The following is a 14,151-nucleotide window of genomic DNA, read 5'->3' on the forward strand; positions in this document are numbered from 1 at the left end:
TCCTTCCGTTCGGCCCTGCATCCTTCCGTTCGGCCCTGCATCCTTCTGTTCAGCCCGGCATCCTTCCGTTCGGCAGGGCATCCTTCCGTTCGGCCCGGCATGCTTCCGTTCGGTCCGGCATCCTTCCGTTCGGCCGGCATCCTTTGTTCGGCGCAAACTTGGGGTTGACCTCCACGTGTCTTTGACCCTCCGCCCATGAGGGTCCCCCATCCTTACCACCGGATCATGCGCCAACGACTGAATCCCAATCGATTGAATTGCTCCCAATCGATTGAGGAGGCTTTGGATCGATCAACCGATCGATCCAGAGTGCCTCTGTGCTCTCTAGAATCACCCTGAATCGATTCAAGGCTTCTCGAGCGATTTCTAGCGATCAACTGATCGATCAACTGATCGATTCATAAGTTCACTGTTCGCTCAAAAACTCTCCCAATCGATTGACCAATCGATTGGAGAAGTTTCAATCGATTAGCCAATCGATCCAGCTCATTTCTGCACAAAATTACGTCAACCAATCGATTGAATCCCCCAATCAATTGGCCAATCGATTGAAACCCAGAAATCTGTGTAGAGCTTGGAATTAGCTTCTTTTCGCATCCGAGATCACCTCATTCCGATATCCGAGTCAAAAGTTATGGCCTTCGGAAGTTTATTACATCTGAACTTCCTAGTTCCATGTCAACTCCCTTTTGGACTTACGACCGCGAAGAGTTCAGTCAACTTTTGACTCATCTAAACTTTCTCCTCGTGCCAAGTGTTCGGTTAACCTTGACCCACTTGGACTTATCATCTCGTGCCAAGTGTCTGGTCCTCCATGACCCACTTGGACTTCCTTCTACCGAATGTCCGGTCACCATTGGCCATCTGGATTTTCTCGTGCCTGGCTTCACTCACCAGGTCTTTCCATTGCCCGGCTTCACTCACTAGGACTTTCCATCTGTCTGGCTTCGCTCACTAGGACTTTCCATCTACCTGGCTTCACTCACCAGGACTTTCCTTCTGCCTAGCTTCCCAGTTAAGACTTTCACCTGGCTTCACTCACCGGGATTTTCCAGTCAAGTATCCAGTCAACCTTGACCTACTTGACTCTCCTTCACATCTGAACTGGTCAACCTTGACCAAAAAGGGAATTGTACCACAATCTCCCCACATGAATAATTGCCCCTGCAATCTCCATGTATTGTCAAATATCGAAACCCAAACATCAAGACTCAAGCTTGACCCAATTCAAACTCAGTTAACCAAGTCAACCTTGACCTAGGGAATATTGTACCAACATATTTCACTCGACTACTATTCTGACTTGAACGTTGGAGTATCTATGCCAGGAACCCCTTCCCTAGCCTAATGACTAATGCTTCCTTCTCCCAATTCCTATCTTTGTTGCGCAGGTTCGCTCGATGTCACTTTACTCCAGTTCAAAATCTTCACACGGTCAACATCGAAATCACCTCGACACCGCCCTATAACCAGAAGGTCATTTCCCCCACTTTCAAACACGATCAACAATACACTTCAATTCGTAGAAACATTTGACATGAAAAAACAATACCAATATGTCAAGTAAACACGACCATTTTAAAGCTCCCATTAGAAAGATTTATCGAAGAAAGCATGTCCAATTAACTTGAGCTTTATAGGACCATGAAAAAACAAACTTAATACGAACAATTCATCTAGGGAACAGAAGATAAAATTAAACTGAAAACTGAGTTGATTTAGAAATACATGTTTATCTATTGCCTAGTGCAAATTTGCTAATAGTGATGCCGCCTTCCTCCATTTGGAGCTCCTTCGTGTAGTATTTTGATCCAAGTGAAAGATCAATGCGTTTCCTCCTTTCAGCTGGAATTGAATCGACAGGGCACTCTGTGAAACCACGTCTCACAAACCTATAGAATGTCGATGAGTACCACAGAGGACTCCATTAAACAAGCCACAAGTGATCTTATACTAAAAAATTAATTCTCAGTTGATGCTGAACTAGACAAGGTTTAGGCATAGGAACAAGCATCAAATAATATATGTACTACAGCAAGAGGGAAAAAAAAAACAGCATTGTAGCTAGAAATTTTGGTTGTTTAACTTGGGGAATTCATAGAACATCCAGGATCTTGGATTGCCCTTCTCTAGCATTAAGTTAGCAATATGGGGTCTCCGAGACTATTAATGGACTGTAAAATAGAGTATCTAGGATCCAAGATTGCCTTCTCAACCACTGTAGTAACAAAGGTAGAAAACAGATAAACAGTGAGGGCATGCAGACGCATATGGGTCATTACTTATGATTTCAGGAGCTGACAAGAATCATAACAAACACCAGTAAATTTCTGAAAGTGTATTGCCAGCTTAAGCTATATAATACAGTTCTTGGTTTTAACCATTAACTACGTGTTACGTGGTTATCAGGAGATTTCGACAGCAAGTGCATAGTTTACTTACCAGTCTGCAGCACGAGTTGTAAGGAGGAAAAGTCTTTTTAGTCCAAGCAATAATGCCTTCTTCTCAATGAAGTCTGCATGAATGAGGAGCAAAGAGTTGATGGTCATTTTATCATGAGTGAATTAAAAATAAGTTTTGTTAAATTTTTTTGTCTAGACAAATTCAAATTACTTTTACTCTTGATTTTCACAGTTACTTTGTACTTTATTAACTTTTACAATTGAATTAGATAATCAATTTAATTGTTTTTTTATTAAAAAAAACATGGTATAAATTAAAAACTATCAAGCATTAGCTGAACTCATCCGAATTCATTTCCACGCATTTTGACATTTGCAAGCACACCAACATGTGTTGCATGTTGACATACTCATTGGCAAGAACGACAAAATTGACACGAGAGATAATACATCCAATATTAAGTTTTGGTTACTTACTAAAATATTTTTAGGTTGTGTTGGTCGGCATGACACAAGATTTCAACCCATGTTATCACTAGATTCATTCTAGCTTTATGTTATCACATGCATCCTTTCCTTTCAATTGTCAACTAATTTCTGAGTTATTTTATGCCAATTTTCAAAGTTTTGGTAAGCTAAAGCATTCTAGCATTAATACACGATGAGATGACATTGACAATAAAGAACGCCCTTGCACCAGCTGGGAACCATAGACTACGATGATAAAAGTGTGCAAGATTAGCCTGATAAATGAAGAAATCAGCAAACAATGGTTGAATATATTTCTCCCCAAAATTCAGCCATTTTTTTTAATTGAGTGTATGTTCTGAATCCAAAACAATAAGTACAAACACATGGCATAGATCAAATTTATATTCCACTACATTGGTCGTTGCTTCATTAAATTTCCAAAAAGCCCAAATCGTATTAAATGGAACTTATGTTCATTAAATCCAAAACCCTAAAAGAACATAAAAAAACAAATCTATTGGCCTAACATCATTTGACTCGCGTAAGGAATATATATAAAAAGATTGAAGCTTAAATGCTTAATCATAAGCCTAATTTATTGGTTTAATATCACTTAATTAATGTAAGGATGTGTTGAATATATGTGAATGGAGAAGGGGTGGAAGAGGAAAGAAGCTCCACTGTGAATGAGACTTTAGTCCCACATTGGGAGTTTCAAGGCATGTTGGTTGGTTTATATTGATTCACATGCATTGATAATGTGAACAAATGCATAGGAAGAGGTTCTCTCTCATGCGTAGGTGCGCTCGTTGAATGTCGGACCGAGTGTTTCACTACTCGGTGAATAATGATTATTAATTGATCATTAACGTTGGTCATTAGTCTGAGCTCCTATATAAGGAGGTTGCGATCACAGGCAAATGACACACGAGCAGAAGCTCTCCACCTCCATTACTATTATCTATCGTGCATCTCTTGTTCAGCGGAGTACCCGTGATTGCACTGAACCAAATTGACTCGTGTGCGAGCACTACCTGCGCACGCCGAATGTCGGATCGGTCGGGGCAAAATTTGCCCAAGTGGAACAACCAACATTTTGCCACATAAATCTTTTTGCTACTTATTTAGGTATGTAACAGATGCGTTAAATTTAAGGATTGATACAGAATGTAAACGACCGAGTGAAACGTGGGTGTTTCACTACTCGGCGAATAATGATTATTAATCGATCATTAACGTTGCCTATTAGTCTGAGCTCCTATATAAGGATGTTGCGATCACAAGCAAATGACACACGAGCAGAAGCTCTCCACCTTCGTTACCCTCCTCTGTCGTACATCTTTTGCTCGGCGGAGTACTTGTGATAATAGTCGGGTACCTCTCAGTTCACCGTGACAACCAGTGCTTAGTGGGAATCAAGGTTAACTATTGTATCCTGGGAAACAAATGACCCGAGAAAACCACGAAGCACAGTCGGAGGTGGGGCGAATCTGTTTCAAGGAAACTGCGTCCATCACAAGCCTCTGTCCATTCACCCGCTCAGTCGTTCTGCCCGCTCGGTCACCTTACCCGCTCAGGCCGCCCTGCCTTCTACTGAAAGGCTACTCTACCCGGTCAGCTGCTCTGCCCATCTAGACACTCGGCCTGATCTACTACTCTGCTCGTTCGACCGCACTACTCGGTCGGCCGTTCGTCCTGATCAGCTGATCTGTCGCTCGATCGATCTGTCCGCTCGAACGCTCTGCCTGTTCAACCGATCTGCTCGCTTGGACACTCTTCCCGCTCTACCTGCTCGGTCGATCTTCCCGCTCGGATGCTCTTCCCACTCGGCCGATCGGCCCGGACACTATGCTTGCTCAGTCACTCCGCAATCAGCACTTGGTAGAAATCAACCCCTGCTAGCAGCTTGAGATTATCTGTTCAGGTCATCTCGATAGATAAGTTGAATTTAATTCAATGTAATTTAAATTTGGCTAATTCCCCAAAATCTCCGACAAATTATCCAACAGGATGATCATATAAAGACTCAAAGCCCAATCTTTAGAAAAAGGAGAAGTTAGTACCTAACATTTTGCTTCCCTGTCCTTGTCCCCGGCACTCTGGAGATGCTGCAATGGCAGCAACTTCACCACAGTTATCATCAGGGAAGGGAATAAGAGCAGCACAAGCAATTACTGAACCATCTCTTTCAACTACTATAAACGAATCCAACTGCTTGAGAAGCTGAAAAGGACAATAAGGTTTAAACTTTAAAACAGCATACCATTGTTAATTATGTGAGTATATTAGATGTCAAAAGTTTTCCATCTATATATTAATCATGAAAGGATAACAAAGGATATCTAACTTGGACTTCTAACATAAATAGAACAAATGGAACAAGAAAGTAAACCTCTTCGTCAGTTCTCTTGATAAGTACACCCGATACTTCCAAAGGCTGAATAACTCTTTTAATCCCTGGAAGATCTGCAGCAATAGCCGATCGTGTTCCCTCATAAACGTCACTGACGTTTATTATTAGAAAAAAAAAGAGTTGATTAAAGTCTCGAACTGAAAGAAGACTTTCATCAATTCATCTAAATAGGAAAGAAGTTCCAAGAACTCAAAGTTCAATAGAATAATGTAGTTCTCATATGCAAATTTTACCTACAGAAGTTGAGACTAGAAACAGAAAAGGCACACAAATCACAAACTAAAATCTTTACTAACTACCCTTGGCATGCCGTATTGCAACTTGACCCCAACTACTCAATTCCCAAGATGTCTCTTAATGCAATAAATTGAACCTTTTATCCTAGCTCATAGTTTCTTGAAAATCTATTACAACAAGTGTGCTTAGTGAACAAACTGAATTTGATCAACCCAAAGCTTTAAGTGCAATTGTTCAGATCATGCTATAAACTCTGGTTTATCATGTTATTCCAGTAAATATCACTAAAAGGGATTGGCAGGATGCATACACACCTGGCCACCATTGTTCCCACACCATCCCTGGTAAATAATTCTAGCAGCAAGGACCCACCAAGAGTACCATCAATTATGTGAGCTCTCTGAACTCCACCCTACAAAGACAAATGATCTGCTTGAATATAAAAGCTTCAAAAGAGCATAAGAGTTTTCCAAAGTCAATTCCAACACAAAATTGCTTAAGAAATGCTTCAGTAAACTGGATTTGATTGGAGAAACTGAAGGTAGGTAGATATCAACTTTGTGAGACTAATTACCAAATGTGGTGCCTTGTACTTTAAGGACTATAGAAGTTCGGAGCTTTTAAAGATGGGACTATGGGCAATGAGTCATTGAGGATGCATTTTTTTATTTAACAGAATAATTTGGTAAAACAGATGGCTCCAAAGGCTTATATATCCTATAAACATAAACAATGATGGTAGGAATAAGATATTCACATCTTTGAGAACTTACTCTGCACACATAGGCTGCAGCTGCCAGCTCAGAGAGGTAACCACTTAACCTACCCGGTTGTTCTCCCCAAATAGCAAACCCCTGTTTTCCAGACCATAGACCATTCCCATTGTCAAACCCAACACCGTTATGAAATGTTGCATTACACCTTCTATTATATGCTTTTTCGTTCCAAGAGAGGTTATTCTCTTGATGTGAATCAATATAGCCTGGAGAACAAATCAATTCTTCACCTCCAACCAGGACATAATTCTCAGTTACTGCACTTTGCTTTGAGCGTTTCCTGATCAACATATCTGCATCATCGAGTGTCATAAAACGAAGAGGACGATCCTGTTCATCAAGGATCTTGCCATCAGTGATACAGATAAGCTTGTCTGCTTTAATGGCTAGTGCACAAGCTGCAGCAACTTCATAAGTGCTGCAAAATCAAACAAAAATTTTGGTTCCTCAATGGCAGCAAAGAAGGCATCATTAATATTCAAATGTAGCCACTAGATTCATAAAGCTTAAATGAGAAACAAGAGAAGAGTACTCAGCTACATATTAACCTCGGCTATCAATTTTCTCTAACCAGGATTTATTCCAGAATAACCACCATAATGACTATCAGGTTTTTATTGCAAATATGCAAAAACCAAAACAGCAGTAGTTATAGACCTGACAAATAATTGCAGAAGTGTGAAGTTCAGTCAGTTAAATGGGCCAAAAATCACTTCTAGACTTACATATTACAATACAAAAACCAAATATGGCAATTACTCATAGGGAAGAACCAAAGAATGATCTCCGCATTGAAATTTTGAAATCTATTTCCTTTTTCTTTATTTTATTCCTGGTGGATATTAAATGCTAACCCTGCTTGAGCAAGGCATCTACAATTTGATCATTTATTCACAAGACTTGTCAGTGTAGAGTACACAAAAAGAAAAAGTATATTTGAGCAAGCATATGTGGTAACTTTGATCTTGTGCTGGATCATGAAAAATGCAGAAATTAGATGTATAACCAGGAAAGACAACAGTCAAGGAAAAGATCCCTCAGCAAACCAAATTAGAATGCCTGTTTGTCACCCTCAACTCTCAAGACTAATTTATAGATCTTTTGACCAATCAAACTATAAGAATTTGTCCAGATATCTAAAAGACTATGATTTGTCTCTTTATATGGATACAGAAAGTATTTACAATGACTGATTGCCATTCAACTGTTAGCCATTTCCTCATGATTGGAAATAGTTATCTTGCACTTAGTTGCAAATTTGGTGTTCAAACTGAACAAAGAACTGAAGCAGATTCAGGTCCTTCTATAAGCTCTCTATCACTCTGTGGCTGGCGACCATTGAGGACTAGGCCTTTTTTATGAGGGAAATTATAAAATTCACGTGCAATTTAAAATTTCACAGAAACAGTCAGCACATATAGAAAGGATTTCAATATGGTGCACAGCCAGAAAAGGCACACAAACCCAATATCTATGACCCTCGATGGACTAAAAATAACCAATATGCTCAGAAACAAAAAGCAATTGTTAATAAAGACAAACATGTGCCAACTTATTTGGCAATACTAGATCTAGAGAATTTTAGGTGCATTTTTTTCTGGTGAGCACATGAAGGGATCTACAAAACATAAGAATGTGAGTATTTACAAAATAATAATAATTCACTAATGGTTTCATCTACAAGATAACCACAGAACTGTTAATATTCATTGGATTGAATATAGTTGCAGGAAGTATGAACATGGATTTAAATTTAATTCTTCAGAGAAAAAGAAAAAGAAAAATTGTCATACTTGCAATTTAAAACTTCTCCTGCACTAGAGCAACCTAGATTGCTTAGTATAACTAAGCATTCCTTGTTGAGCCATTCTCGTATGCGTAGAACATCTATCCTTTTCACCTCACCAGTAGACCCAAAGTCATGACCATCAACTACTCTTTTCTGCAACATGAGATCGGCAGCAAGTTACCTATCCTCACTAGAAAGAAGTTAGAGAACAAATCCAGAGAAAAAAATTGTCCTCAAATTTCCCGAGAAAAAAAAAAAGAGGAAATTGCAGGAAATATGAACAAGGTCACAAGGAATTCAAAACCTTGTTTTCAAGGGTAAAAAAGAGAAGAAGAACAAAAAAAAAGTAAAAGACCTATATCTAAAATAATTTCTAAAATGGATAAGAAGATGATAATCTTTGTCTCAGGTGTTGCTAGAATATATAGGTTTAGTTCCACATGGAATAAACTTAGTTATTAGGTATTACGTTGGCACCTTATGTAGAGGTGTAATTGTACACTTTCAATCAAATAATCTAGTATATTCCTCTCAACTTACTGTCAAAGCAGATTAAATCCTTGTATCTCCTAAGATTCCTTCTTTGTTACCAACTAAGGAAGCTGTTGGCCACGTGAGGCAACACATCTGAATCTTGTGTTTCTTCTAAACCATTTCAATTATGTGGTCATTGAAACCCTTTTCTAATAGCTCCATGATTTTAATTGCACATCATGCTCTTTTGAAGTTCAATGAAGTGACTTAAATTTTGGAAGTTGAGGCATTTAGGATTGTAGGTTAACTCCTCCAGTCTAAGAAGTTGTGATCCACGTCTACAAAGGATAGTGCTTGTTAGTTGCTAGCTTCCCAAATTATAAGCCACCCAATGGAAGAAGAGAAGCAATATGTCCCAATTAAATTAAGCTTGAATTTTCTATAATATCTGTTTTTTGTGCATATCTCTTGAGCTCAGTATTTACCCATTCCCCCTCAGCAGAATCCTTTCAGTATGTTCTGGTAGTTATAATACAAAGGGAAAAGGAAGGTGTTTGCTCTCTTTTGTAAATGATTTCATTGTAAACTGGAAAAGGCAAAACAGGGGTAAAGTTTTATGCGTTTAGTTATGGAGCAAGCATATGATATGAGAGACTTGCAAGTACATATCTATTTCACGTAAAATTACCTTAGCTACAAGGAAGTTACCACTTGTCACACAAACACCAAGTTCATGCCAACGGTCATTGTCACCATGTCGACGAAGACTTAATATAGGTGGTCCAGGAGACAGCTTTGTTTCTATAGCAAGACTAATTCTTCCAGCTACTTCCATTGCAGCCTCTAGTAATTTAGAATCACTAGTTTGATAGGTACCAACATACTTGCCCTTGATACCTGAAAAAAAAAAAGTTAATTTTGCACAGCAGCTTGGTCTAATTTAAATAAATATCTCAAAACTTAAGATGTGCAAGCATCATATGTATTCAATTATTATAATTCGTAGAGCAAGGACATAGTTCGCTAAGAACACATGTACTTTTACACATTGGTGCTAAAATATTCTGGGAATTTAATTTAAATAGATATAAATAGGGCCTAATTAAGATTAAATAGGGAATTTTTATAGATAAACCATGTTACATTAAACTGATCTACCACTTTCTATTTGAGTTTGGTATTATTCTGAGACTATATGGGTGTCAACGAACATTGTTGCTTGATTTAATTTTGCTTTCAGCTCAAATCAAATTCTAATTGAAAGTTGTGAGGTTGAACTAACAGTGAATCGGGTTGACTTCAACTGACATTTAATGTCCCTATCAGCTGAGCTAACATAAGGCACCTGCTGTATCTACGTGGTCTTTGAAGGAATTTGCATTCTCAAATCTCAGCACATTCATAGGACCTTTGACTTGATCTAATATTATGTCATAGATCTGAGATGATAGTTGGAAATTGCATTGCAATATTGATTTGTAGAAAGCATTTGGAGAGTATCAAAAAACAAAACACCTTTAAACAAATTCTGTTATTATAAGTAATATCCAGAATGCCCGCACAAGTTTCATCTAATTCAGAAGGCTGTCTGTTCAGCAAGGAGATCCTTGAATAAGAAAGGTAACCTGATTAGCTGGACAGGTTCAGGAGCTTCTACTTGGTCATACATGGATAGGACCAATACCTATGCCAAAGCATTCTTTTACTTTCTTTATGACATGATAGGACAAAAGCGTGCAAGATTATATTTAAGTTACAAGAGAAGAATAAACAGAGGAGGCTGTGGTTTGGTACTACTCTGAACATGGAGGGAGGAGAACAATAATGGAGATGGACCAAAATGAGTAATTCAACAAGAAACTTATGATATTAGTAAAATATCCATCTGCTTATTAATAAGTTCCAATGTCAAGCCTATAAATTGACCTGGGCATTTAATTTAACTGATCCAGTTTGTTATAGTGAATCATTTTGTATAGATTTCAGAGAGTTTCTTCCAAATAGAAGCAGATTATTTTAAAAATTTTCTAAAATAGGTTACAAGAATTTTAATTTTTGGAGGAAGCACAGATGGAAAATAGTTGGTGATGTATCCTAATCTTTCTTGGGAGAATTCCAATTGTCGCACTAGATAAGGTTTCCTAGCTCTCTAATGTTTTAAGAGGGGGAATAAAAGGAACCAAACTTCTATAAGTTCTGTTCCACCCAAGTTTCCATTGGAGTTCATTAGCAAAAGAAAAAAAGATAAGTGATGACAATTTGAGAGAATTGGAAAGTATATCAGCTATGCATTTCTCATTGTTTGAAAGAGGCAAACAGTGTCAACGCGAATGAATTGAGGAGCCAGAAACTTGGTATGTGACAAAACACTATGACAGCAAAGAAGAAAATGGCATCAACAAAAAGTTCATTAAAGAGTGCAGATCTATAGTAAGCTAAGTTAGTAGAAATAGACCAAAATTTCCTCTGGAACACAGAGGAAATGGCATTTTCTGATAAGGCGAGAAATTTTGCAGAGTAACAGAAGAATAGGAGTCCTGATAATCTAGAGTCAAAAGTACGTAGAAAAATAATACCTTTTTCTGCCAACAACTGGTCAATTCGGACATGGGTTCCAGGTACAACTACAAATTTGATCCCAAGACCATGAAGGAGAGAAATATCCTGCAAGTTGCATTAGTGATGGTTTACTGAACACAATCAGTGAATACTTTTACTTTTTTAGCAACACAAGGCGCCAAAAGGTACTAAAGAAAGTAAATTAAGTTGTTCTTAAGATTCTATTACTTGGAGCCATGTAGTCAAACTTTATTGCATTGATGTCTTACTGGTGTAATTCCTTTGAGAAAGGCTTAAAGATTCCTCCATGTATTTAAAAAGGAAACATAATTAGCATATTATTAATCGTTCAATATTCAAATCAAACAAAAAACTATGAGATTGGCTTGCCAAGTCTCAGTTTCAAACTATACAGTGTTCCATTTCATATTGAAACACAACTTAATGAAGATAAAGCAAACAGACATCAACTTGTAAGTGATAACCACTAAACCAGTTTATACACAGATCAAGCACATTGGTATCAGCTTGTCAAGCATGAGCCAGTAAACCAGATTGAACCGACTCACTTGTCTGGTACAAGCTCTCTGTTGGCATACTATTAGTTTACTTCTACCCTTTGAAACAGATTAAATGTATACAATGAAATAAATAATCAAGCAAGATCTAGATACATTCTAATAACACCTAGCTAAATTATGAGCGTTTAATTGTAATAAAAATCATGAAATGTAATCCTAATCTAATGAAGATTAAATTAAAACAAAAAAAGATTAAATGAAAGCTTAAATTTAACAAATAAACGTCCCGTATATATACATATATATTGGCATATATAGACTTTTAACGTGTGAAAAAACAAAAAGCCATCTAGGATGCTAAAATCCATCTGCTATGTCTTGTGTTTCCATTTTTCACAGTTGTACTGCCCAATACCATCAGTATACTGAAGTATAGCAGTCAAGAAGTGCAATATCTGCCATTTAGCAAGCCATATAGGACATTCAATAGGTTCATTACATGCCTTTACCAACTACCAAGTAATTAAGTTCTACCAACTGACATACGCGAGTTTTTGTAGCTCGGCAGAATCAATCCAGTACATACTTACTGACTGTAGTACCACCAGGTGTAGAACAAGATTCTAATCGAAGGAAAGAATGTCTTGTTAAACAATAAAATGGCATCAGACACATAAATGTGATGTGAAAAGAAGTAATCAATTTCCTTGTGACAAAACAGAGAACCACTAAGTCTTCGTACTCCATATTTTTGTTTGGAGAAAGCTAAACACAGACCATCAACTGGCATTTGAACAAGATGAGAACCACACATATTTAGTCTATTATTGGAACATTTTCCCACACAATAGTCAAGACAAAAACTTTAAATAAAACATTATCATCGTTATTCAACAATAAGTTACATGTCAGACAGCACTTCATAGGTACACAAGACAATTCTATTATAAGAGCATCCACACTGGTTTCTCTATCATATTTCTAAAATTTAGGATGAACCGCCCGCTTTAATAAATTTAGACTATCACTTTTCACTACACACTGCACCAGCTATTCTAAAATTTTCATTATCTTTATTTTTTAATTGTTTTCTTCTCTCTTCTATTTTTTATTATTATATTTGTAATAGTGGAGAGTTTAGGAAGGAGAGAGATTGAAAAGAAATATTATTTTATTTTTAGTGTAGAGAGTTTCATCCTCTGTAATTGGAGAAGCACCGTAGCATAAATCTAGATTTAGAGAATTGAAAGGGAATATGATGTAAGTCGTTTTTTTTTTACAAAAAATGTAAAATTTAGGGTAGTAATTGGTTTTACATAAGCTAGTGTTGATGCTCTGACATAATTCACTCAATAGCCAAACTTTCAGATTCGATGTCACCATCACACTCCAATCGGTAGAAAAATAAAATAAAATAAAAGGAGCCACACTGCTGCGGCTCACAATACTTCGACTGGGCCCTTCAGTTCTCATAAATTCTCTATAGACGAAGGATAAAAAGAATATGCAATTCTGAGGATTATTGCTTTCCTAGGGAACTCATTCCAAAAAATCGCATAAATAAGCCTCGATTAATCACCGTTGAAAAAAAAAACTGAAATTTCGCTTCCAACGCCAAATATAATCACTAAAAATGAAGCAACTCAACCTTAATAGAACTCCAAATGACATCAAATAGACAGAGAAAACCTTTAGGCATTTTATTTTAAGAAAGTGAAACTAGATTTGTTCTGTGTCATCTCGAAAGCAGATCAGAAATTGTAATTGGCTACTCGGAGACAAAACGCCAATACCTGAAGAACGCTATCCAAATAAGGACTGTCCACGATCTCCCCCGATAGCACGACCACAAAGGTACTCCCCCTGTGCCCTTTTATGTAGGGCCATGCCTGTCGGAAACATCGCACAAAGCTCTCGTTCTCCTCCGCTCTGCCATAGCTGCAGCTGGAGACCTCGCCAGCGCTTCCGTTGACGGATTGCCCATCAGAGATGCACCGAAGCGAGATAATCCACCGTTCAGCAAATCCTCTTTGCAGGGGTAAATAACGCAACGACGCCACCGGAATCCGAGGCAAGTTACCGTTGGGATTCGCGCCGCCTCCGCCGGCGATCCAGGGTCTCGAGCCGGACGCCGCCATTGCGAGCTTGCAATCGCGCCGAAGGAGGAGGAAAGCGGAAGATACAAAAAAACCCTAGAGAGTGAACGAGGTGGAGTAGAGAGCGAGACAGGTGGAGGACTGCGGAACGCGGTGAAGGAGGACGCGAACTGGCGAAGGATGCACGATTTTGGCGGGATGCATATCTACTGATTTTTAATCATTTTATTTATGGGTTTATCATGAATTAATAAGTCACTTGTTGAATTTTATTAGTTCATAAATAAATTACAATAATAAATAATAATAATTTAAAATAATTTTTCAATTTTTAAAAATTCAAGATAAAAATTATTATGAGTTAATTTTCCTGCCGTTAATTTTCTTGCCGTTCATCACATTTTAGTGGCAGA

The 14,151-nt window shown here is 37.8% G+C and overlaps 1 protein-coding gene across 2 annotated transcripts; it reads right to left on the bottom strand.

Annotated features, from left to right (window-relative positions):
* Positions 1-1,617: 1,617 nt before the first annotated feature.
* On the bottom strand, positions 1,618-13,931 carry LOC122029482 (probable amino-acid acetyltransferase NAGS1, chloroplastic). 2 transcript variants are annotated; one of them, XM_042588481.1, is made up of 10 exons: positions 13,436-13,929; positions 11,139-11,226; positions 9,251-9,459; positions 8,093-8,241; positions 6,297-6,717; positions 5,838-5,935; positions 5,266-5,377; positions 4,937-5,096; positions 2,443-2,515; positions 1,618-1,892 (listed from the first exon to the last, which is right to left on the bottom strand). In XM_042588481.1, the coding sequence occupies exons 1-10, from the start codon at positions 13,778-13,780 to the stop codon at positions 1,733-1,735; spliced, it is 1,815 nt and encodes a 604-aa protein (XP_042444415.1). In that variant the 5' UTR covers positions 13,781-13,929; the 3' UTR covers positions 1,618-1,732. The 2 variants fall into 2 exon arrangements, with proteins under 2 accessions (XP_042444415.1, XP_042444416.1); XM_042588482.1 differs by lacking the exon at positions 4,937-5,096 and having other exon boundaries at positions 1,676-1,892; positions 13,436-13,931.
* Positions 13,932-14,151: the final 220 nt, after the last annotated feature.

Source organism: Zingiber officinale, chromosome 10B, assembly GCF_018446385.1.
Source record: "Zingiber officinale cultivar Zhangliang chromosome 10B, Zo_v1.1, whole genome shotgun sequence".
Lineage (NCBI taxonomy): Eukaryota > Viridiplantae > Streptophyta > Magnoliopsida > Zingiberales > Zingiberaceae > Zingiber > Zingiber officinale.

What these genes read in the sequence shown, in the direction of transcription:
- LOC122029482 (XM_042588481.1), bottom strand. Translation starts at nt 13,780, where the DNA reads ATGGCGGCGTCCGGCTCGAGACCCTGGATCGCCGGCGGAGGCGGCGCG. An exon ending in CCAGTTGTTGGCAGAAAAAG is followed by an intron (nt 9,460 to 11,138) that starts GTATTATTTTTC and finishes TTTTTTTTTCAG; the next exon opens with GTATCAAGGGCAAGTATGTT. An exon ending in GTGGGAACAATGGTGGCCAG is followed by an intron (nt 5,378 to 5,837) that starts GTGTGTATGCAT and finishes AATAAACGTCAG; the next exon opens with TGACGTTTATGAGGGAACAC.